Source organism: Rhinatrema bivittatum, chromosome 1 (assembly GCF_901001135.1).
Source record: "Rhinatrema bivittatum chromosome 1, aRhiBiv1.1, whole genome shotgun sequence".
In the NCBI taxonomy this organism is placed as follows: domain Eukaryota; kingdom Metazoa; phylum Chordata; class Amphibia; order Gymnophiona; family Rhinatrematidae; genus Rhinatrema; species Rhinatrema bivittatum.
Window position 1 is genome coordinate 445,579,598 of NC_042615.1, and position 24,848 is coordinate 445,604,445.

At 41.5% G+C, this 24,848-nt stretch overlaps 1 protein-coding gene across 13 annotated transcripts in view; it reads left to right on the plus strand.

The window, feature by feature from the left end:
• Nucleotides 1–24,848, plus strand: part of KDM4C (lysine demethylase 4C) — a 1,194,550-nt gene that overhangs the window by 204,143 nt on the left and 965,559 nt on the right. For all 13 annotated transcript variants that reach the window (XR_003857320.1, XR_003857321.1, XR_003857317.1 and 10 more), the window contains one exon: nucleotides 21,257–21,306. Coding sequence is in view for 9 of the 13 variants with exons in the window: in XM_029605222.1 (XP_029461082.1) it covers nucleotides 21,257–21,306 (50 nt within the window). In the remaining 4 variants the exon portion in view is untranslated. The remainder of the gene's footprint in view (nucleotides 1–21,256; nucleotides 21,307–24,848) is intronic.

Consider the following 24,848-nt stretch of genomic DNA (forward strand, 5'->3'; position numbering starts at 1 on the left):
AGTTTTTGTTTTTATCTGATTTTTTAAAATGCATTATAATAATCTAATATTTATGATTATTTTATTGTAGTATTTATATGTATTGATTTGGTGTGTATTGATTTTTTTGAATGTATTTATTTTTACTGTTTAAATTTTTAATCATTATATATGTCATTTGTTAACTCACCTAGTATTGTAGATATGTGGGCTATAAATTTATAAATAAATATGAGTTAAGCTTTGTTGTTGTTTCTCCTCTTTCCTTTAGCTGAAGTAGAAATTGCCCTGCTCTCTTTTTTTGAAATTTCTTTTGGTCTTAAAGGCTCTGCCTGACTCTTAAAATCATGGAATTTCTTCCTGCCCCTCAAGTGTAAACCTTTGAGTGCTTTCTGCATTAATCATTTTAGTTGAGTTAATGATCCAGGGACTTAAACTCCCCATTGCCATGGCAGCATTCTTGTGGTTTGTTCAACTGCCTCCGTTGCCAGACACCTGAAATGAGACCACTTGAAACATGATGGTGCCTGGCACATACTCAGGAGGATTTTAAAAGCCATGCTCGCGTAAATCCGCCCGGATTTACGTGAGCAGGGCCTTGTGCGCCGGCGCGCCTATTTTCCATAGGCCGCCGGCGCGCGCAGAGCCCCGGGACCCGCGTAGGTCCCGGGGTTTTTCGAAGGGGGTGTGTCGGGGTGGGACCGGATGATGCGGCATTTCGAGGGGGGGGCACGGCGTTTCGGGGGCGGGACCGGGGGCGTGGCGCTGGCGGCTTCTCGCAGGTGTAAATCTAGGGACAAAGGTAAGGGCTAGGGGGGTGGGTTAGGTAGAGGAAGGGGGGGAAGGTGACGGGAGGGCGAAAGGAAGTTCCCTCCGAGGCCGCTCCGATTTCTGAGCGGCCTTGGAGGGAACGGAAGCAGGCTGTGCGGCTTGGCGCGCGCAGGCTGCCCAAAATCGGCAGCCTTGCACGCGCCGATCCAGGATTTTAGAGGATACGTGCGGCTATGCGTGTATCATATCAAATCCAGCGTACTTTTGTTTGCGCCTGCTGTGCAAACAAAAGCGCGATTGCGCTGCGCCCCGCCCCCGAAACACTGCGTCATCCGGTCCCGCCCCGACAAGCCCCCGACACGCCCCGACACACCCCCTTCGAAAAACCCCGGGACCTACGCGCATCCCGGGGCTCTGCGCGCGCCGGCGGCCTATGGAAAATAGGCGCGCCGGCGCGCAAGGCCCTGTCATCGTAAATCCGGGTGGATTTACGCGAGCAGGGCTTTTAAAATCCGCCCGTTTGTTTTTAATACTTCAGTTTCATATTTATCAACACCAATACATGGAGAAATCAGAGAGCTCTGTCAAGGTATGCTGTGAATGAATGCATGGCCTGCACTGCTAATTTCTTTCCTTCCAAAAAATATTCTCTCTGCAGTAGGTTCCGTGATGTATAATGCTGCCACTGTAGTTAACTGTTTCAAAAAAGGATATATTTCACCTTTTTGAATGGATTTAATGCCCCAAGTTTTATTTGGAAAATAAAGGATTTTTCATAAACTGTGTTAGAAATTTGGGACCATCATACCACCCTTTTTTGTCTCTTAGAACATGAGCTATGTTCCATCAATAGATTGACAGGGTTATATTTAATCATCGGTCCATACTTTTTTTGTTTATATATAAAAATGTGTTTCTAAATTATTAAACCCCAAATAGTGAGAATGTGAAAAAATCAATTACATCCCCTTTTTTTGCTACATAGATTTGTAAACTTTTCAAGCCAAACACGATATCATGTTTTGCAGGAGCTGCCTCGGGGGCTGAACAGCAGATTTTCTACATTGAATTCTTTGGTCCCGCAATAATTTTCTGAAAAAATAACACACATTAAAGTCTCATAATGCAATTTTAACCAAAATGAATTGGGAGAAGAGAACTTACTTCAAGTTTCAGAGAGAGTCTTTTTCAAAAACATCATTGCATTGAATTCAGGGACGCTGAACCAAAAGAACGCTAAAGTAATGTGATGATGTGCCGACCCATGTACATTGTGTGCTTACGCAGGTGTAATTTACCTATTTACTTGAAGATTACTCACTCTATTTCCTTATTAAGACCCAACGGGATTACTGTATATAATCTAAAAATCCATTTTTGTTCTTGTTGGAGTAGCCATTGAGTTTTATCACTGCATATCCAATGAGCCTCCACTTTCTCCAAAATTGTCCATCTGCAATCCAAAAAACTGATTGTTTTTGAGAAAGTGTTCCATAAGAGGTGCTTCCTCCTTTTTTTGTCATCAATCGCGACTTATGTTCTGTCATCCTGATTTTGAATGATCGTTGTGTCTTCCCCATGGATTTAATGATTCTAATAGTGGATCAAGCTCAGAAGATTTCAGAAGAATTGCAACTTAAGTCTCAAGTGATGTTAGATACTCTTAAAAAAGATACCATTCTAGACACTTTTGATACAAGTCTTCAAGAGTTTAATAAACGCATGGATAAATTCAGAGCAGATTTGAAGCTTACAAAAATTTGCAAATTCAAACGTGATGAAGCCGATTTATAAAAAAAAAGGCCCAATCTATTCATGACTAAATATCAAAAATCAATCCAGTTCTAAGCATGTCATGTTCAACTTATCTGACAGTTCATATGGGAGCGATGAGGAAATACCATCAGGGGACTATCGACAGAACACACGAAGAGGATTTGGGTCTCGAGGCATACGGGGTTCGTGAAATTTACAAACAGAGTGGGAAAAACCCAAGACAAGATCTCAGTTTGTCGGGCTATCCACCAACATAGTGACCCACCGATGCAATGAGGTTTCCTCAGTATCTGCAGTGGTGAATATTTCGGGACAACTGCTTTTGGAAATAGAAGAAAAAATTCTAAATAAAGGTTTGAATTTTGTAACAACTCATAGGCAAGATCCCTTTCAGTTTCGTTGCAATTTTTTCAAATTTATTCGTCAAATTCAATGTGCAGCTTTTTTTCATAATATGCCAGCGTCTCTTAACAAAAAAAAAAAAAATCACATTTGTCCTTGGTAAAAAAGAAATAGTCTTGGAATCCTCCATCACCAGGGGACCCGTCCATAGCCACATTTCAAAAATTAGTTTTTCGGGATGTTGAAATTTATGAACGCCGACAACAACATATGTTTTTCAATTTGACGCGTGAAGATTCTACAGCCCTCCGACATCTACATTCACGAAGAGATATCGTGATTAGGCCAGCTGATAAAGGCGGTGCTGTAGTTGTACGCAGCGTGGCACAATATACTCAAGAAATCACGCGTCAACTTTCAGATGGAAAATTTTACCGGCTACTATCGGAAGATCTCACGCAAACCATTATGCAAGAGGTTGAAAGTTTGGTTCAAGAGGGATTGAATGAAGGATTTCTTACCCATTCTGAATGTGATTTTCTTATTAATCAACATCCCTGAATTCCAGTGCTATATGTTATTCCCAAAATTCACAAGTCTCTGTTCAATCCTCCGGGGCGTCCAATAGTGTCAATGAATGATTCGGTATTGGAGCTAATTTCAATTTTCTTAGATAAAATTCTACAACCCTTAGTACCTTCAGCTCCTTCTTTTGTGAAAGATACGTCATGTATGATTCAATTTTTGGAGACTTTAGAAGTTCAGCCAAATTCCATTTTAGCTACTTTGGATATACAACCTCTTTACACAGTTATTCCTCAGGATCAAGCTATTTCAGCTGTGTCAAAAACTTTGTCTTTAAGACCTGCACCACAATGTAATCCAACGGAATACATTATAAAATTGTTGACATTTAGCCTTAAGTAGAAATTATTTTTCATACAATGGCCAATTCTATCTTCAGATATGTGGCACGGCCATGGGAGCAGCAATGGCCCCAGATGTAGCCAATATTTTTGTTGCCGATTTTGAAGACTCATATTTAACAAATACACCATGGATTTCTCATTTACAGTGTTGGAAGTGTTACATTGATGATGTTTTCATTGTCCGGCATGGAACGATCTCATCTTTGTTGGAATTTTTTCATTGGTTAAATTCACTGACATCGGGTTTAAAATTTACCATCTCTTATCACGAGTCTGAGATTGTTTTTTTAGATCTCCTAATTACTAAACAAGCCAATTTTCTCGACAAGTATATATTGAAAACCTACAGAGCGCATCAACTTACTCTGCTTTGACAGTGCTCATCCTACATCTTTCAAACGCAGCCTTCCTATAGGCCAATTTCTTTGCCTACAATGAATTTGTTCAGATAGAGATGACTTCCAGATTTGAGCTAAAGATATGGCCATTCGATTTTTGGAAAAAGGCTACCCCTCTTCCTGCATTCAATCAGCTTATCAGAGAGCATTGTACAATCATCGCGAAAATTTGTTCCTGAAGTTGACACTCTCTGGGGATTCAAACCATCAGACTTTGGTTCTGCGACATTCACCAATGGCTGGCTGCATTTATCAGCCAAGCCATCAGGAAACACTGGTGAGCTCTTCAGAGTGCCCATCCCATATTTTCTGCTCCCATACATATAGCCTATTCTCGAGGTCGTAACATCAGAAACCAAGTAGTGTGATCTAGTGACTTTGATCCAAATGTGACCGCAGTTGAAAATTATGACTGCACTTGTAACATATGTCAATTGAAACTCATAGATGTGGATCATCATATGTTTCATGGCTATAACGTATTGTCATCAATGGAATTTTCATGTAAATCAACTTTTGTGGTTTACTGTATTGTATGCCCATGCAATCTGATGTATGTAGGGAAGACACAACGATCATTCAAAATCAGGATGACAGAACATAAGTCGCGATTGAAGACAAAAAAGGAGGAAGCACCTCTTGTGGAACACTTTCTCAAAAACAATCATAGTTTTTTGGATTGCAGATGGACAATTTTGGAGAAAGTGGAGGCTCATTGGAGAGGCTGTGATAGAGCACTACGGCTAATCCAATAAGAACAGAAATGGTTTTTTAGAATACATACAGTAATCCTGTTGGGTCTTAATAAGGAAATAGAGTGGGCGTCCTTCAAATAAATAAGTAAATTACACCTGCATAAGCACGCAATGTACTTGGGTCGGCACATCATCACATGAATGCTTTAAAAGCTCAATTTCTTTAGCGTTCTTTTGGTTCAGCGTCTCTGAATTCAGCGCGATGAAGTTTTTGAAAAAGAATCTGAAACTTGAAGTAAGTTCTCTACTCCCGATTCATTTTGGTTAAAATGGCATTATGAGACTTTAATAGAGATGTGAATCTGAACCGGAATCTGTTCGGATTCCTGTTCCGATTCACATCGTGTTTTTTTTTTCGTCCGGCCCGACCGCGATTTTGTTTATCGCCTGCGCCCGAGCCGATAAACAAAATACCCACCCTGACCCTTTAAAACTAATCCCTTAGCTTCCTCCACCCTCCCGACCCCCCAAAAAACATTTTACAGGTACCTGGTGGTCCAGTGGGGGTCCCGGGAGCGATCTCCCGCTCTCGGGCCGTCTGCTGCCAGTAATAAAAATGGCGCCGATGACTTTTGCCCTTACCATGTGACAGGGTATCCGTGCCATTGGCCGGCCCCTGTCACATGGAGGGAGCACTGGATGGCCGGCACCATCTTTAAAAATGGCCGGGTCATCCAGTGCTCCTACCATGTGACAGGGGCCGGCAAATTTATGAGGCAAGACTTCTTGGCTAAATCCATGTTGACTTTGTCCATTAAACTATTCTTATCTATATGTTCAGCAATTGTGTTCCTTATGATAGTTTCTACCATTGTGCCTGGCACAGACATCAGACTCACTGGTCTGTAATTTCCTGGATCACCCCTTCATCCCTTTTTAAAAATTGGTGTTACATTGGGAACTTTCCAGTCTTCAGGTACCATAGATGTTATTGGTAGTTTACACGTTTCTAATAGCAGGTACGCAATTTCATTTCTCAGTTCTTTCAGCACTTTGGATGTATGCTACTCTTTAGTTTGTCAGTTTGCCTTAGTACATCTTCCAGGTTCACCAAGAATTGTTTCAGTTCTTCTGAATTATCAGCTTTGAATATCATTTCTGGCATGGGTATATCTCTTACCTCTTCCTCAATAAATACTGAAGCAAATAATTAATTTAGTTTCACTGCTATGGCTTTGTCAACCCTAAGTGCTCCTTTTACCCCTTGATTATTTAAAGGTCCAGTTGACACTCTTGCAGGCTCTTTACCTTCAATGAACCTGAAAAAGTTTTTATTATGAGTTTTTGCTTTCATGGCAAGCTTCTTTTCAAATTATCTTTGTCTTCCTTACCAATGCTTTGCATCTGACTTACCAGTGCTGTTTTCCGTTTTTTTTTCATTCGGATCTCTTTTCCATTTCTTGAAAAATGTTCTTTTGGATATAGCCTCTCTCACTTCACCTTTCAACCATGCCGGTAGTTGTTTAGCCTTCTTTTCACCTTTTCAAATGCGAGGAATACATCTGTTCTGGACCTCCAAGATGGTATATTTAAACAACATCCATGCCAGAGCTAAACTCTTAGCCTTTGCAGTTGCTCCTTTCAGTTTTTTCCTAACCATGTTCCTCATTTTATCATAGTCACCTTTTCAAAAGTTAAATGCTGTTGTAGTAGATTCATTTTTTGCGTTCCCTCCAGTTAAGTCAAATTTGATATTGTGATCACTATTGCCAAGTGAGTCCAACACTGTTATCTCTCACACCAAATCCTGTGTTCTAATAAGGATTAGCACTAAAATAGTTTCCCTCTTGTTGGTTCTTGTACCAGCTGCTCCATGAAGCAGTCATTTATTTCATCTAGGTACTTCTCTAGAATGTTCTGATGTAACATTCACTCAGTCAATACTGAGGTAATTGAAATCACCCATTATTACTGTGCTGCTGATTTTGGTAGCTTCCCTAATTTCTTTTAGCATTTCAATGTCTGTCAGTTCATTCTGGCCAGGCATACGGTCATACATCCCCATTACTATTTTATTCCCCTTTTCACCTGGAATATCTAGCCATAAAGATGCAACATAGCATTTTGTTACTTGCAGAAGTTTTAACCTGTTTGACTTAATGCTCTCTCTAACATATTAGTGCCATCCTTCCACCACTTTGATCTATTCTGTCATTTCGATATAATTTATACCCTAGTATTAGTGTTCCATAGGTTATCCTCTTTTTACCATGTCTCTGAGATGCCACTTATATCTACCTCTTCAACCAGTGCTATACACTCTAACTCTCCCATCTTATATTTTAGACTTCTAGCATTTATATATAGATATTTCAAAGTATGTTTCTTGTTTGTATTAAGAATCTGCTCATCGGTTAACAGGGGTAATTTGGAATCTTTCTGTACTTTACTTAAAGGCACCTGATTTCCTTTATTTATTGCAACCTCTCTACTGGGATGCCCTATTTTTCTTGTTATTAGTATCCTTCAAAGATGCATCATTCCAAACCATACGCTTCTGGGCGACTATTGGCTTTCCCCCATCATCTAGTTTAAAAGCTGTGCTATTTCCTTTTTAAAGGTTAATGCCAGCAGCCTGATTCCCAGCCCTTTGGAAAACAGCCCCCCTTCCCCAAAATGAAGCCAGTTTACTAACATCTAAAATCCTCTTCCTTGCACCATCATCTCATCCATGCAGTGAAACTTTGGAGCTCTGCCTGCTTCTGGGATCTTCCACGTGGAATGGGGAGCATTTATGAGAGTGCTACCTTGGAGGTTCTGGATTTCAGCTTTCTACCTAAAACCCTAAATTTGGCTTTCAGAACCTCTCTTCTGCACTTTCCTATGTCATTGATACCCATGTGTATCAAGACAGCAGGCTCTTCCCCGCACTATCTGTGCTAAGTCTGAGTCACTTCTTTTTAATGATGATATTAGGATCACATGGGCTGGGAACAAGGTAAAAGAGGTATATAGCCTCAGTAAGCTAAAGAAATTGTGTAATGAAGACCTTTCCTCTAATATCAGAGACTCAATTGCTTTGAATAGGTGGCTTAATTTATCTTCATCATTGAGTCTAATTTTTTTTTTTTAAATTGTCATCCTTCCAAAATGGTTGTATATTTTTCAAGCTCTTCTATTGATAGTAACTAAAACATTTAAGGCAATATATATTGAGGGGTGTGGGAAGAAACCAAGACTAAAACTTGAAACACTTATGCATAAAAACATGCCATACTGGGTCAGACCAAGGGTCCATCAAGCCCAGCATCCTGTCCCCAACAGTGGCCAATCCAGGCCATAAGAACTTGACAAGTACCCAAAAACTAAGTCTATCCCATGTTACTGTTTCTAGTAATAGCAGTGGCTATTTTCTAAGTCAGTTTAATTAATAGCAGGTAATGGACTTCTCCTTCAAGAATTTATCCAATCCTTTTTTAAACCCAGCTACACTAACTGCACTAACCACATCCCCTGGCAACAAATTCCAGAGTTTAATTGTGCGTTGAGTGAAAAAGAACTTTCTCCGATTAGTTTTTTCTTTTTTTTTTTTTGCAAAATCATTTTTATTGCGAAGTCATGCATTTCCACAAGCATGAAGAGGTATACAAAAAAATGATACACACAGGGTAACAATCTTTAGGGGTTATGCAAATCCTCTTTTAAATAACATCATCCACCCCTGTAATCAAACAGAACTCCCCAACCCAATCGCCACTCCCATTCAAGCATGCATACCAGTCACACCACACACGTTCCACCCATACAACCACCTCAACCAACAAACACAATCTCTTCTCACCCCCTCCCCCAAATAGCCCTGCCTAGGAGCCCTGATTTCCATATACATTAATAAGGTCCTTAACGGAATAGCAAAATAGAAAAAAAATAAAAATGTGCAGCGTGGTCCCACTCAGGGTTTGTTGCGGAAGTAGTGGAATACCAAGTGATGCGGTAGCCTGCTGTAGTCAAATGACCTTGAGAAGCTGAGGAGAGAAGAGAGTAATACTGAGTCCAGCAATCTGCATATTGCTTGTCTGCGGGCTTAGGAGATTTGGGATAGTCCATTCGCTCCAGTAGTGCCATGTCCATCATGCGATGATGCCAGGCCGCAAGTGGCAGCGTAAATAAGGGATCAGTCCAATCAGCAAGTATGGTATGGCAGGCTAGTAAAAAAGCAATCCTGCCAAAGCAATCCTGGGCCCCTGTACACTTTGCAGAGAGCACCCGCGGTCCAGCCAGCAGAAGTACATCAGACTTTTGTAGAGGGATCTGGATGCATTTAGTGACACAAGCCATTATCTGGGTCCAAAAAGTCACTAGGGACGGGCAAAGAATTAACCGATGTACCATGGTGAGGAAAGTAACAGTGACATCGCTTGCACAAAACTGTGTCCAATAGTTGGCCAGAAGATCTTTTAATCAGTCGACTCTATCCTTTTATGGAGTTGTGTGAGTCCGCAAATTCAAACAGAGTTTTTTCGAAGGCGGTTTCTCGTAAGAACTCCTCTGGCTGCCAGTGAAAGGCCTGCAAATAGTGACGAGCTTCAAGGTAAGCGAAGAAAGCTTGCATGGCAACTGATAATTTTCAACCATAGTCGCTTATTGTAATATTTGAAGGGCGTCTTCTTCAAAATAGTGGAAGGCATACATGAGGCCACAATGAGCCCAGGTCTTGAATATCCCACTTGCGCTGATACCAGGCTGAAAGTCACAGTTACCCACCAGCGGGGTTAGCAACGAGAAATAACCTGGCAGTCGGTAGAGATGACATAGCCACCGCCAGGCCTTTCAGCAAGGATTGAAAAAACATTTAGGAATGGTTAGTAATTGGACTGTGGCTGTGGATGCCTGAACTACATATAAAGGACACCAGGGAAAAGTCATATGGGTTAACATCCCCTCTTCGCAGTAAGTATAGGCATCAATAATCCATTCCCCAATAAAGCGCAGCTGACAGGTGACGTAGGCTCGAAAGTCAGGCAGTCCCAGCCCTCCCTGAGCTTTTGGATGCACCAAAGTTTGGTATTTGATCCGGGCATGCTTACCTGTAATTTTTTAAAATCGAGAACCTTGAACCAAAGGGGGAGCATGTGCAGCTTATATAGCATTTTATTTAAAGCACAACACCCAGGGAAGAGACTGCCAAGCCTGCAGCTGCCGCCCCAGAGTGGCCAAGATTTCACATATATTTAACTCATAGAGCTTATCCAATTCTTGAGGGATCCAAACCCCTAAGTATTTCAGCTTCCCAGGTGCCCACGTGAAAGGAAAGGAGCCTGGCCACGTCGTGGGGAGTTGCGGATGCAGGGCAATGCCTCTGACTTGGAAAAATGTATGCGAAGGCCCGCTATGTCCCAGAACTGAGTGAAAATTGAGAAGATGACCAGCACATTCTGCTGGGGCCGGCCTACGAATAAGAAGATGTCTACAAACATAGCAAGTTTAATGGGGTGCCCACTCAAACTAATTCCCCAAAATCCTTTTTCACGCCAAAGCTTTTCCGCTAATTGCTAGATTGCCAAGACAAATAGCAGAGGGGAAAGTGGACATCCCTGCCGTACACCACATTGTAGGAGAAAAGGGACCCACAGCCCCCCATTAATAAGGATTCTAGCACTAGGATTATGGTATAGGACTTGTAACCATGCAACAAAGTCCCCTGTTATCCCATATTGTTGTAGTACCCAAAACATATAATCCCAGGAAAGGGAATCAAAAGCCTTTTTGGCATCTAAACTAAGAATGAGGGCCTCTTCCTGTGAATGGTAACTAAGGGCTGCAATGAGCCTTCTCACATTTTGCACCCCCTGTCGACAAAGGACAAAACCGGTCTGATCTGAGTGCACCAAGGTAGGCGGGATAGTATTGAGCCGGGCCGCCAGTACTGCTGCGAGGATTTTTATGTCCACATTAATGAGAGAGATGGCCTGTAAGATCATACATCTTGTAGATCCCGCCCCTTCTTTGGCAATAAAATGATAGTTGAGCAGTTTTTGTCTGGATTAAAGAATTATAATAGGATACTAAACTAGGCAATAATGGGAACTTTAGGGTTTTATAAAACTCATTGCTGAGCCCATCAGGACCAACCGCCTTACCCTTTTTCAGTTTCTGTATGACAAAAAAATTTCAGAGTCCACGATGCGGGCATTTAATGCAGAAAAGTTGTCACTAAGTAGTTGTGGCCAATTAAGTTTGAAAAAAAACCTCCACTGGTCGAGGGTGAGGTTTAGAATCGTATAATTTCTTATAATATGCCACAAAACTGGCTTCAATATCCTGCTGATGAGTATGATAAACGCCATCACTACCCTTAACCCCAGTAATAAAGGATTTTGTTTTGGGAGGTCGAACTAAATTCGCAAGGAGTTTGCCCCTCCGTTCCCATGAAGGGAGGAGGAATAGCCTTGTCGTTAGAGCAGTGGGCTACGAACCAGGAGACCAGGGTTCGAGTCCTACTGTCGGTATATAATGTCGAAGGTCGGTATATAAAATAAATAAAATAAACAGCTGATATTTAAAATATCTTAAGGATTTCGATGCTCTTTGATGCAAAGCAGTGTTTAGGGCTTGACGTATACGGTCTGCCTCTTGCTTGTTTGCCGTGGTGGAATCCCGAACAAAATTAACCTGTGCGCGCTTTAAATCTGCGGTGAGACACAGAATTTCTACATTTCTCTGCTTATTGCGTGTGGCAACGTAAGCTATAATTTTCCCCCTCATTACTGCTTTTCCAGCGAGCCATAGCGTGAGTGGGCAATGTCGGGCATATTATTAAATTTAATATATTCTTTCCAGCCCTCTTTAATGTACTCCTGAAAGCGCACATCAGAATCCAAATCTGGGGGCATTCGCCAGGAAAAAGCCGAAGGAGGGGACTTACCCAATTGTAAAGTGACAGATACAGGACCATGATCAGAAATTGAAATAGGCCCTATAGCAGCGTCGGTGATGCGAGGGAAAAAATGTTCTGGCACCAGAATATAGTCCAACCGAGAGTGAGAGCTATGAGGATGAGAAAAAAATAAAGTGAAACCCTGGTCCCCTGGGTGTAAAAGTCTCCAAACATCTATTAAATTTAACTCATGACAAAGAAAATTGACACCTAAATGCAGGTCAATACTGCTCGTAGCCCTTGGGAGCTTACAATTTGCTTGTCCATGACAGTATTAAAGTCATCTCCGAAGATGATGGCGCAATCGGGCAGTCTCGCTAAAATACCCACCAGGTGGACAAAATAATCATGAGAGTAGACGTTTGGAGCATATGTATTGCAGAAAGCTATCCTTTGTTGGTAGAGCATCCCCACCACCACAACATAACGACATTCCACATCCTGCAGCACTTCGTCCAGCTAAAACAGTATCTGTTTGTGTAAAAGTATCGCTACACATCTACACCTCTCTGCCGCGAAGAATAAGATGAGGAGTAGCAGCTCCCCTCCTACTCCTGCTTCGATTTATTATGTTCCACCTCCGTCAAGTGAGTCTCCTGCAAAAAGACCACCTGGGTTTTTAAACGCTGAAAAAAGGATAGCAATTCTTTGCGTTTGATCGGAGAGTGGATACCATCCACGTTCAGGGATTTTATCTTAACCGATACCATGACAGCTGGCTAAAAGAACATAAATACAGCATGTGCCACAGTAAAGGCATTGACAGTGGCTAGACTGAACGCCCCCCAGCCTGGGCGTTCCGTCCCCCACACCAGAACACATTTCAAAAGCATCACATACATGTTTGGAAAACATGAAGGGTTCCTGGGCATGTTCCTGAACCCTCCCCCCCCCCCCCCCCCCAAGCCTGCTTCTCACATGCACACACAAACAACATCCATACCCACACATACCCCACACACACTGAACTCATCCAAACCTAGAACTCCTTGCTCCTCAAGAGGCACGAAGGACCCATCTTCCCCATAGGTCCATGGGCTTCCCTCTGCCCTCTCCCAGCCATAGCCTCCCCCGCCGCCGCCTCCCCTCCACATAGCAGTAATAAACTGAACCGTCCCTCAGTCAACAAAGAACTGTGGTGAAGAGAATCTGTGAAGAGATGGGGGTTTACCCCTCAAGGTGGGGCCTAGACCAGTCAGGCAGTAGCGATATTGAAGTGAAAACTGAATCCCTTGCGAATTCAAATCCAACAGGCTTGCACCATTCAAGTAGCATTGGCTGACTCCAGCGAGGATATAAAAGAATTGGCTTCCTCCTTTTTATAGAAGAAGAGGATAGTACCGATATGCTGCACTCTGAGCTTTGCAGGAAAAAGTGCGCAAACTGTTATCCCCCTTTTGTGTAGCTCTGCATGCAGGAGATAGGGCTTTGCGCTGTGCTAAGACTGCTGCGGAGAAATCGTGGAACAGCATGATCCGGTGGCCCTGGTATTCCACACCAGAGTGCTGCCGAAAGGCTCGCATGAGCTGAATTTTGTGTGACCAGTTTAAACTTCTGGCCATCATGGGCCAGGGTTTGCTAGCTGCTTCCCTGGGCGGCCCCATTCTGTGTACCCTTTCGCAGCGCAAGCGACCAGAGGTTAAAGTCAGACCCAACTGAGTCGGCAGCCAGGTTTCAATAAGATCACACAGTTCCTGTTCTGGCACAGATTCCGGAAGGCCTATTATTTTAATATTGTTGCGCCGGTTCATATTCTCTTGATCATCTAGGCGGTCCAGCAGCGAGGAATTTTGCGTTGATAGCGCTTGTACTTGCCTTTCCACAATATGCAGCCGGTCTTCCTGATCAGACAATCTGTGCTCTGCCTCATTCAGTCTTTTAGCCTGCCCCTCTACAACGTTTTTTATATCCTCCATTGAGAATTGAATTTTTAGAAGCCTGGCATCCAAAACTTCAGCGATCCTGGCAGATAGTTTTAGCAGGGCCGCTTCTGAGACCTCTGCTACCAGAGCTACACTGTCTCCCGCGGTCGCGGCCGCCATCTTGGCCAGACTGTGGTTTTTTTATGCTGAGAGAACCGCGCCGATCTCTGGCGCATATCGGGCCCCAGAGCGCTCGGTTTCGTCTCAAACCACGGCGAATTAGTAGCCCCAAGTGTCCTCTATTACCTCCGACCAAAAATAAAACAGAGGATAAAGGAGTTAGGAAGGGTGGCGGCTGATTAGAAAGGAGAAGGCCCGGAGCTGACTCACTTGTGCAGCTGGGTAAGTCACGCCAATCTCGAGCTCATTGCAGGTCCCAGAGCGCTCTATTTTGCCCGAAACTGCGGCAAAATAGTAGCCCCCGAGGTCCTCCACAACATCCAACCAAAAAGAGAGTCAGCTAAAAAAGTTTGAGAGGGGGATGGCAGCCGATTTGGGGGGAGAGGGCCCGGAGCTGGCTCACAATACTGCTGACCCCAGTGACGTCATCCAGAAAGTCTCTCTGATTAGTTTTAAATGTGCTACATGCTAACTTCATGGTGTGCCCCCTAGTCCTTCTATTATCCGAAAGAGTAAATAACCGATTCACATTTACCCGTTCTAGACCTTTCATGATTTTAAACACTTTTATCATATCCCCCCTTAGCTGTTTCTTCTCCAAGCTGAACAGTCCTAACCTCTTTAGTCTTTCCTCATAGGGGAGCTGTTCCATCCACTTTATCATTTTGGTTGCCTTTCTCTGTACCTTCTTCATCGCAACTATATCTTTTTTTGAGATGTGGTGACCAGAATTCTACCCAGTACTCAAGGTGCATTCTCACCATGGAGCGATACAGAGGCATTATGACATTTTCCGTTTTATTCACCATTCCCTTTCTAATAATTCCCAACATTCTGTTTGCTTTTTGACTGCTGCAGCAAACTGAACCAACGATTTCAATGTATTATCTACTATGACGCCTTGATATCTTTCTTGGGTGGTGGCTCCTAATATGGAACCTAACATTGTGTAACTATAGCAGGGGTTAATTTTCCCTATATGCATCACCTTGCACTTATCCACATTAAATTTCATCTGCCATTTGGATGCCCAATTTTCCAGTCTCAGAAGGTCTTCCTGCAATTTCACAATCCACTTGTGATTTAACTACTCTGAACAATTTTGTATCATCTGCAAATTTCATTACCTCACTCATCATATTTCTTTCCAGATCATTTATAAATATATTGAAAAGTAAGGGTCCCAATACAGATCCCTGAGGCACTCCACTGCCCACTCCCTTCCATTTAATCCTACTTTCTGTTTCCTATCTTTTAGCCAGTTTGTAATCCACGAAAGACATCGCTACCTATCCCATGACTTTTTACTTTTCCTAGGACCATCTCATGAGGAACTTTGTCAAACACCTTTTGAAAATCCAAATTCACTACATCTACCAGTTCACCTTTATCTACATATTTATTAACTCCTTCAAAAAAGGGAAGCAGATTTGTGAGGCAAGATTTGCCTTGGGTAAAGCCATGCTGACTTTGTTCCATTAAACCATGTCTTTCTATATGTTCTGTGATTTTGATATTTAGAACACTTTCCACTATTTTTCCTGGGACTGAAATCAGTCTAACTGGTCTGTAGTTTCCTGGATCGCCCCTGGAGCCCTTTGTAAATATTGGGGTTACATTAGCCATCTTCAGGTACAATGGATGATTTTAATGATAGATTACAAATTTTAACTAATAGATCTGAAATTTCAGTTTTTAGTTCCTTCAGAACCATGGGGTGTATACCATCCGGCCCAGGTGATTTACTACTCTTCAGTTTGTCAATCAGGCCTACCACATCTTCTAGGTTCACCTTTTGCATCAAGGAGCGCTTGGTCTTCCTATTTTGCCTTGTGCTATGAAACATTTAGTAGATTCGGTTTATGACTTGTCCACTACACACTCAAGAGATTTGGAAAGTTAGCTGTTTAATTCCCTGTCATTTAAAGTTTATTCTTATTGCTAGACAAAATAAATTGCCACCTTATGCAAAAGCTAAGGTGCAATTCTCTTGGTCATCTCATCTTCCCATAAAAGGAAATAATTGTTTTTTATTAAGGATGGAAAGTCTTAGCTTTCATCAGTGACTTCCAAAGATATATCAAATGAGCATTTTAAGTAATGAGATGGTTGGAAAATTGTCAATTCTTGGAAAGTTTTTAATATTAACTTCCACTAACAATTTGTTCACATTTATTAAGGTTAAACATTATGCATCCTTGCTTAGGATAGAGAACTTGAAAGAATTACATGCTAATAATATTGAAGAGCTACTTGCTCCTGATGATCAGGAGAAAAATTAAATATCAACTTATACAGCAGCTTTGACTCAGAGGGAAGACATCCTTGAGTCAATAAATAAATGAATAGAACTGACTTTACAAACTCCACTCGATAACTTTATGCAGCACTTCCAACATATTAGCAAAATTACAGAAATCATTACTGTAAGAGAAACTTTATATAAATGTTGAAAGGGGGTATATTACTCTTGTCTAGCTTATAAAGCAAAAATTATGCAGTCTGATACTTATATGAAACACAGCTTACATAATGGTACATTGAACCATTTGTTCTGGGAGTGTGCACCTATTAACTGTTAGTTCATATTGTACATTTTTTAATAGACGTGAGGGAGTCTATAGAAAACTCCCTCAGACTACCTTAAAAGACCAGGCATAGCTTTCTTGCCCATTCCTCCGTAAAATCTGGACACACAGGGAATCCCGGGTGAAGGGAGGAGCCCCTCACCAGAGTTTAAGAACTCAAGGCTTGGAAGGGTTAAGCAGACCCTGGGAAGCAGGGAGAAACCCACCGTATGCCAGGATCTGTTATGTTTAATGAACTGAGTAATACCTGAAGTTAAGGTGAGCTGCACTACTTATTTTGAATTTTTTTCCACTGTAAATAAACTACACTTAAGGAACAGCCAAAGCCTGCATCCTTTTTCCTCTGGCTGTTTCCAAGGTGCTAACACTCACGTTACCACAAGACATAGGAGTAGACATTTCTTTTGCTCATTAGTTCTTACTTTTTAACATTTTTCCTCATTTGTTGGGGGTGGGGAGGAGGTGCAGAATTTAAAAAATATTTAAGGAAAGCTTTTGTATTAGGAAAGAAATTTATTTTTAGTTAAATGGTATAAGTTAAAACTCCACTCTTACGAACAATGGAGGAATGCAATATTTAATTTACATGATACAGATGGAAAACTTTTTGCTCAGGGAAGAGTATAAAAGGTAAAACAAGTTTCCTTCAAATTTAGGAACCCCAGTCTTTGCCACGAACGTGTAGTCAACTGATTAATTTTTGATTTGGAACTTTTTCTATGATAGTTGGAGGAAGATTGCCTTCATGATGGGATATTGTTATAGGGCAGGTAGCAGAAGGGAAAAAAGAAGTTTAATAAACTAAGCATTATGCACACAAACCAACAAAACAGTACTGGAACAACCAGATCACTTGATGGTCACCCCCACATACTGCTTATGCCCAATCACCTTTCCCCCTTACCACACACACACTAAACCTACCCCTACTTCCCCTCACACACTGCCCTTTCTGTGGCTCACACCTTCCTTCATACACCATCTACCCCCTCCCTCACCTTATACACTCACACCCTGCCTTCCCATACTACTTATGTACATTTCCCCACTTCTCACACTGTGTTTGCACTGTTGTTTAAGCAGCATAATATTTGATGATGATGTTGAAATGCCTTGGAGCACAAACGAGAATAATAGATGCCTGCCTGCCTGCAGACTAGTTTCCTTTTTTCAGGAAATTGTTGGGGTGCGGTGATTCTCGTCGCTCCCGAGTGGCTGCGAAGGCCGTGGTTCGCGGATCTCATCGATCTAGTGGTGGACGGGCCCCTGCGCCTCGGTCATCTTCCTCGTCTCCTCCAGCAGGGTCCTGTATTTTTCGACCAGGCTGATCGCTTCTGTCTAGCGGCCTGGCTTTTGAACGGCGTCGCCTGAGGCGCAAAGGTTATAGGGAGGAGGTGATCTCTACCCTACTGCGAGCCCGGAAGCAGTCGACTTCTCTGGCCTATGTGTGCATCTGGAAGGTTTTTGAGTCCGCGTGTACGGAGTCGGGTGTCCCGGCGTGCTCCGCCTCGATCCTTTGGTTCTTTCTTTTCTTCAGAAGGGTCTCTCTAAGGGCCTCTCCTTCAGTTCTCTACGCGTTCAAGTCTCTGCGCTCGGCTCTCTCCTGGGTCGGGTGGACGGTCATGCCTTAGCGGCTCACCAGGACGTGATTCGTTTCCTGAGGGGCGTCAGACACCTCCGCCCCCCCCTCTCAGGCCACGTGTCCATCATGGAGTCTAAACCTGGTCCTTCGTGCTCTCTGTGCGGCTCCCTTTGAGCCTCTTCGTCACGCTACGCTCAAGGATCTTACTCTCAAAGCTGTCTTTCTGGTCTCTATTTCCTCTGCTCGCCACATTTCCGAGCTTCAGGCGCTGTCCTGTCGGGAGCCCTTCTTGCGTTTCTCGGATTCCGGGGTTTCTCTCAGGACGGTTCCTTCCTTCTTGCCTAAGGTTGTCTCCGCTTTTCATGTCAACCAGTCGGTTGAACTCCCAGCATTCTCTCCGGAGGAGATCGCGGGTACGGCTGGTGGCGACCTCCATCGGCTAGATGTAAAACGAGTCTTGCTTCGCTATCTCCAGGTCACCAATGACTTCCGGGTATCTGACCATCTCTTCGTCCTTTGGAGTGGTCCCAACCGGGGTAAACAGGCTTCTAAGACCACGATTGCGTGGTGGTTGAAGGAAGCCATTTCCTCGGCATATCTTTGTCAAGGTTGTCCGCTTCCTGAGGGTCTGAAGGCCCATTCTCTGCGTTCTCAGGCTACTTCTTGGGCGGAGAGTCAATCTATCTCCCCGCAGGAGATTTGCAGGGCCGCCACTTGGACGTCTCTGCACACTTTTGCTCAGCATTACCGTCTGGATGTACACGCTCCGGTGTTCGGTTCCTTTGGGCGGCAAGTGCTTCGAGCAGGACTGTCTCGGTCCCACCCAGTTTAGGGAAGCTTTGGTACATCCCACTGTCTGGGCTGATCCGGGTACGTACAGGAAAGGAAAATTAGTTCTTACCTGTTAATTTTCGTTCCTGTAGTACCACGGATCAGTCCAGACGCCCTTCCCTGTCTGTCTTCTGTCCTCTCGAAGCTTATTTTCTTGCAGGTCTGCAGTTTTTCCTAGTTTTTCTTTGTGCAAGATTACTGAGCAATTACACCGGAAGCCTTGGTCGTTTTCTTATACCAAGTTGATGCAAGAGCGTATAGGTATACTATGTTTTTCTACATTATTCTATATTTGCTCCGTTGAGCTTTATAGTTACTTGCTTGATCCTATTCTTGGGTTTTCTTGTTTTATGCTTTGACAAATGTTATACTGAAGGGTTAGAGGATAGGCTCTGTCCTGATATAGGGCATCCTTCAAGTTTTAGTCTGTCGCCACCTGCTGGAAAGGAGGCTCAACCCACTGTCTGGACCGATCCGTGGTACTACAGGAACAAAAAGTAACAGGTAACAACTAATTTTCCTATCTTCTTTTGAAAGTGCACAGTCAAATTAATCTATTCCCCAAAGTTTATTTCATTCTGCAGAATTAGATTCTTCATTGATGTCATCATTGTTAAAGTTGATTGCGGTCTTTATATTAAATCTCTGCACTTTTATTTTTATGTGATTGGAAATGACAGAATCTGGTTCAAACCATTTGCTCAACATTTTTCAGGAACTTCCACTTCAGCACCTACCAGCATTGTCTTATCTTTATCTGATGCCACTTTAGAACATCTATCAAATTTTGCCAGAGCAGGCTAGATTTAGGATCCACTTAATCTCCTCAGAACTCTAGAAGGATAGAAGATAAAGCCAACCCTTTCCTTTTCAGTAGAGCACTTCTGTTACCAGAAGATTTATTCAATAACCACTCACTAAAAACAATAGCTGCCATGACTACTACTATTAAGACTACTACTTATCATTTCTATAGTGCTAGACAACATATGCAGCGCTGTGCAAACACTCAAAAAAAAGAAGGTCCCTGTTCAACAGAGCTTACAAATCTAATAAAAAAACAAAAACCATACAGGACAAGAGACCTGAGGTATTTCATAAGGTAAAACAATGGTTAAAGAAGTAAAGAAAAGAAAATTAGTTAATCAGGCTAAAAGCAGACAATCGGGACTAAGATTTAAAAGCAGCTTAAAAAGGTGGGTCTTTAGGTAGGATTTAAACATGGCGAGAGAGGGAACATGACACATGAGCAGGAAGACTATTCTAAGCATACGACACAGCCAGGAGGAAAAGCATAGAATCGAGAATTGGTGGTAGAGGAGCAAGGTTCTGCATTCCTTTTAGGCCACACACAATCTCTCAATTTGCAATATAGAATCTGTCATTGAAGAGAGAGACGAAAACGAGGGAATTTCATCAGTCAGTCTTCGAAAACTATGGCAAAAAGTTTCTAAAAAGTTTAGTCAGCACTTTATCTTTTGTTTGAGGCCAACACTCACATGTTGAATACACACCACAGCCTCTTGCCAGACTTTCCCAATAGTTCAAACATGTACAGGGCTCATCTGAGTACTGACACAGAAGAAGTCAGTACTCAGTACTCGGTGCTGCTGCTGAAATTCAGAGCAGTCCTGTGCCCTGTGATATGCTCAGTCCGGCAGCTATTTTCTTTTTTCTTGCAGTAGCTTCTTCTTTCAATTGTAGAAATTAAGCGTTTATTATCGGATCCGACCAAGGTGAAGAGCTATTGTAAGATGATGTTAATAAAATTTGTCTGCACCAGATATTTAAGATCACCTTTGATCTTGCAAAGTTTGCTGCATGAATTTAGTCTCAGCATGTCTGATTTGGCTATTTTTGTGCCTTTTCTCTGCCAGAGAGTGGGGCAAATGGGCTAGGGCACCATCTTGTGGATGGCACTCTAGTACTTCCTAATTGGTAAAGTTTGAACTTGTTAAAGGCGTCACTATTTCTGCAGTAATTTGAGATACATTTTGTACATTTGTGTTTTTAATTGAATTTAATACATCTTAGAGATGATCATTATTTTCCCCGAAAGTCATTTCATGTATATGTTGTTATTTACTGACCTCTTAAATTCAGCATAACCTTTCTGTTTTTTAAACAAAATCATCTAATACAGGATGACACATTTTATTGTTTTAAATTTAATAGTAAGATTTGGTTTTGAAGTTTTGCCTCAATCTTATTTCCTGTATTACACTGAGATTAAGGATTTCTTCAAAATAACAAAGGCCATGTAAATCTAATTTTAACTCAGTTATGCATTAAACTGGAGTTACAAGTTTTAAACTGTTGTTACTAGACCCTTGTTTTCCAGGGCTTCAAAATTTCTGTATTACTAAATGTTTTGTTAATATTTTAGGTATTCTATTCCACCAGAGCATGGAAAGCGACTAGAACGACTTGCTCAAGGTAAGGCTTTTAGTATTTTTTGCAGTGGTTACATTTTTATTTATTTATTTTTATTTAAATTCTTTTAATATACCGATGCTCAAGACCAAGTCTTATCGTACCGGTTTACAATAGAATTAGGGGGAAAACCAATTAACATCGATATAGAAGGCAAAGTTACAAAAAACAGGGAGCATAAACATGGGCATTAGAAGAGAAGAAGAAGTTCAAACGAGTACAATTGGAGAGTAATGTAACAAAATAGGCAGTGAACAATTGATAAACATAGAGTATCTGAATTTCGACGGGAAATTTGTCCTATGTAGTTTCTAGCATAAATTCCAGAGGGTGAAGGATCAGAGGAGGTAATCGAGGGGGCAAGGGGGGGCAGGGGAAGGGCAGGGACCGGTGCGGAGAGACGGAGGTGATAGGGAACGGGTGGGAAGGTAAAAGGGGTGGGTGAGAGAGTCAGTACAGGTTGATCGAATGTTCCTTTAGCGGTATGCTTGAGCGAACAGCCAGGTTTTCAGTTTCTTTCTGAAGGAGAGATGCATTGTATGTGATATCTCTAGGGAACTTCGTTTTCAGTTTTTATTTTATTTTTCCTGGAAGTTTCAATGTGACGACAAAAAAATGAGTGGAAAAATGACTTTCACTGATATTTAACTACTTTGTGTAACAGTCATTTTTCCACCACTTTTCTTTTTGTTATAACATTGAAAATCCTTGGAAAAATAAAATAATAATAAAATGAAGGTCTCTAGATTTCTTTAATTTCTTGATATATTGCAAGGTTGTCTTTGTGGACCAATTTCTCCCCCCTCCCTAATCAACAAATACCTAAAAGGCCATAGTGGCCTTGAGGTGATATGGGGTGAGGGTTGCAATGCTATGCTGGCCTCTTTGCCATTTGGTGATTTGGGGGGGAGGGGGATATCGGACACGTTTGTTTTTTATAACTTTCTTGGCGCTATTTACTAGGATATCCTTTAAAGTTATCCGGGTAAGTAGCAAATTATCCGGCTAATGTAGCCATATTTATGTGATATTCAGTCACATTAGCTAGATAACTCATCTCCTCCCCGGAATGCTCTTGAAACACCCTTTTTTTATTTGACTAAATTATAGCTGGGTATGCAGTTGTATGGCTATAATTTAGCCGGATAAAAGGCTTGAATATGCCACATTTGCCATTGAAAGGGCTAAATGGCTTTTGAATATTGACCTCTATGTGTTTTAATCATAAGAACATAGGGTTTGCCATACTAGATAAGATCAAAGGTCCATCAAGTCCAGTATCCTGTTTCCAACAGTGGCCAATCCGGGTCACAAGAACCTGCTAGGATCCTTCTTACTAAAATAAAAAACCCAGCAAAGTAATTCAATGTGCAAGTTCATTGGTACTTCAAATTTTCTTCATGGTAGTATACCTAATAAACTGGCTGGAGGGCCAGGGATAGATATCTTATCTTACCTTCTGAATGAATCTTATGCTTGAGATTATTAAACCTGCTTTTTGTATAACATTGCATGTCAAGAGACTCCATTTCTCTGGAAGGTACATCGCCTCATCTAGGGCTAAAAATATATTAAGAAACGTAAGTTATAACTATTTTCCCAGAAGGAACTCTTGCCACCTCAGACTAATTATAAGATTGCTCCTTCTCTGTCTCCATAGCAAAAGTCTTTTTTTGAAAATTGAAGTACAGGCTCCTGAAAAACTTCTTGTATAAAATTAAATTGTAAGGGTACAGTATTTCACAGCTGCTCAAAATGGTAAATGCAATAGTAAAACAGAGAAATATAAATTCAGACTGTAATAAAACATTGAAGAAATTAGATTCTAATATTAGTAAAATTTTCATGTGATTATTTTAAAGTCTTACAACAACTTATTGGAAATCATATTTTAAAAATCCCTAGAGCAAGAACTAGTTTTTTTTTTCTTCCCAATAGACTAGAATTGGTAAGCAGTGGCATTTATTATCAGATTCAGAGCTCTTAGAGTCATACAGAAACAACTTCCTCATGCTGGAAGAGCAGGAGACAAGCTTAAGTATTATATGAAAGAGTATCCCTAAAAGCCCTCCTTTAACAGTACTGGACCAGGCATCTGGCCTGGTCAATCTTAAAAGTTAAACGTGCACGTAGGTCCAGAAGTGAACAGACAGGCTGCCATTTCCAGCAACTCCTGAATCATAGCTGTCCTAATTGTGAATGCTGAACTGCTATATAGCTGAAGGTAAGCAGATGGTATGTGGTTTTATGTAATTAAAAAAAAAAAAAAAAAAAGTCTTAAAGAAGAATGCTGGAGTTCTGTGTGTTGTGACGTCTCCAGCCTAAGACCACTCGGCTGTGCCACACCTTGGCAATCAGTAGTTATGATTATTTGTCGCATGATCTTCTACCTGGACAATAATTGCCTCTGCATAGGTCCCTGGGGAGACCTCATTTGGAATACTGTGTACAATTCTGGAGACTATATCTTCAAAAGGATATAAACAGGATGGAGTCTGTTCAGAGGGTGGCTACTAAAATGGTCAGTGGTCTTTATTCTAAAGCATATGGGGATAGACTTAAAGATCTAAACATCTACAACCTGGAGGAAAGGCGAGATAAGGGAGATATGGTAGACATTTAAATATCTCAAAGGTTTCCATGCACAAGAGGTAAGCCTCTTTCAATGGAAAGGAGACTCTGGAATGAGAGGTCATGTGATCAGGTTGAAAAGAGGTAGACTCAGGAGTAATCTTAGGAAATATTTCTTTACAGAGAGGGTGGTGGATGCATGGAACGGCCTCCCAGTGGAGGAGGTGGTGGAGACAGAAACAGTATCTGAATTAAAGAAAGCATGGGATAAATACATGGGATCTTTAAGGAATTGATGGGAATTATAATGCTAAATTAATTGGATGGATGGGCAGACTAGATAGGACATATGGTCTTTTTCTGCTTTCATGTTTCTATAAGTTACCTTAACCAAGTAGATTGATTTCACTTGGTTTTATAAGTTTTGTGATGAATGGCAGTTGCTAAATATGCTGAATCAGTGATTTTTACACAATGCAGTTTTGCAAGCATTCCTTGATTCAGAGATGTATGGCATTTGATATACTTCAAGTATATCACAAGTTGGTAGAATTTTATTTCACACAGACATGGTAATATGGTATGTGGTCTTTATCAATAACCTTAGTTCCGTTTTGGAGACTTGTGAAATGTAGTCCTTGCACTAAGGGCCTGCTTTACTAAAGTATGTGTGTTCCTATTTTGTGTCTATGGAAAATAAGTTTACTAAATCAGGACATTCCGTCCAAGCTTCTCATTTGCTTTTCCCTTGGGTTCTTTTCAATTTGTATTCCTCATCAATAACATTGTAATCTGAAAAGAAATTATCCAATTAAAATAAATGCATGGATTTGCAGTAGGAACAGGATTAGCCAAAACTAGCATTTTCAATGATAGATAAAAACACTTAAAAGATAATTCATCACATAAAACAAACATTTATGTGTTAAGAAAAATGAAAGGAGAAGAAATAAAAAGTGATATTCAGTTGGAAA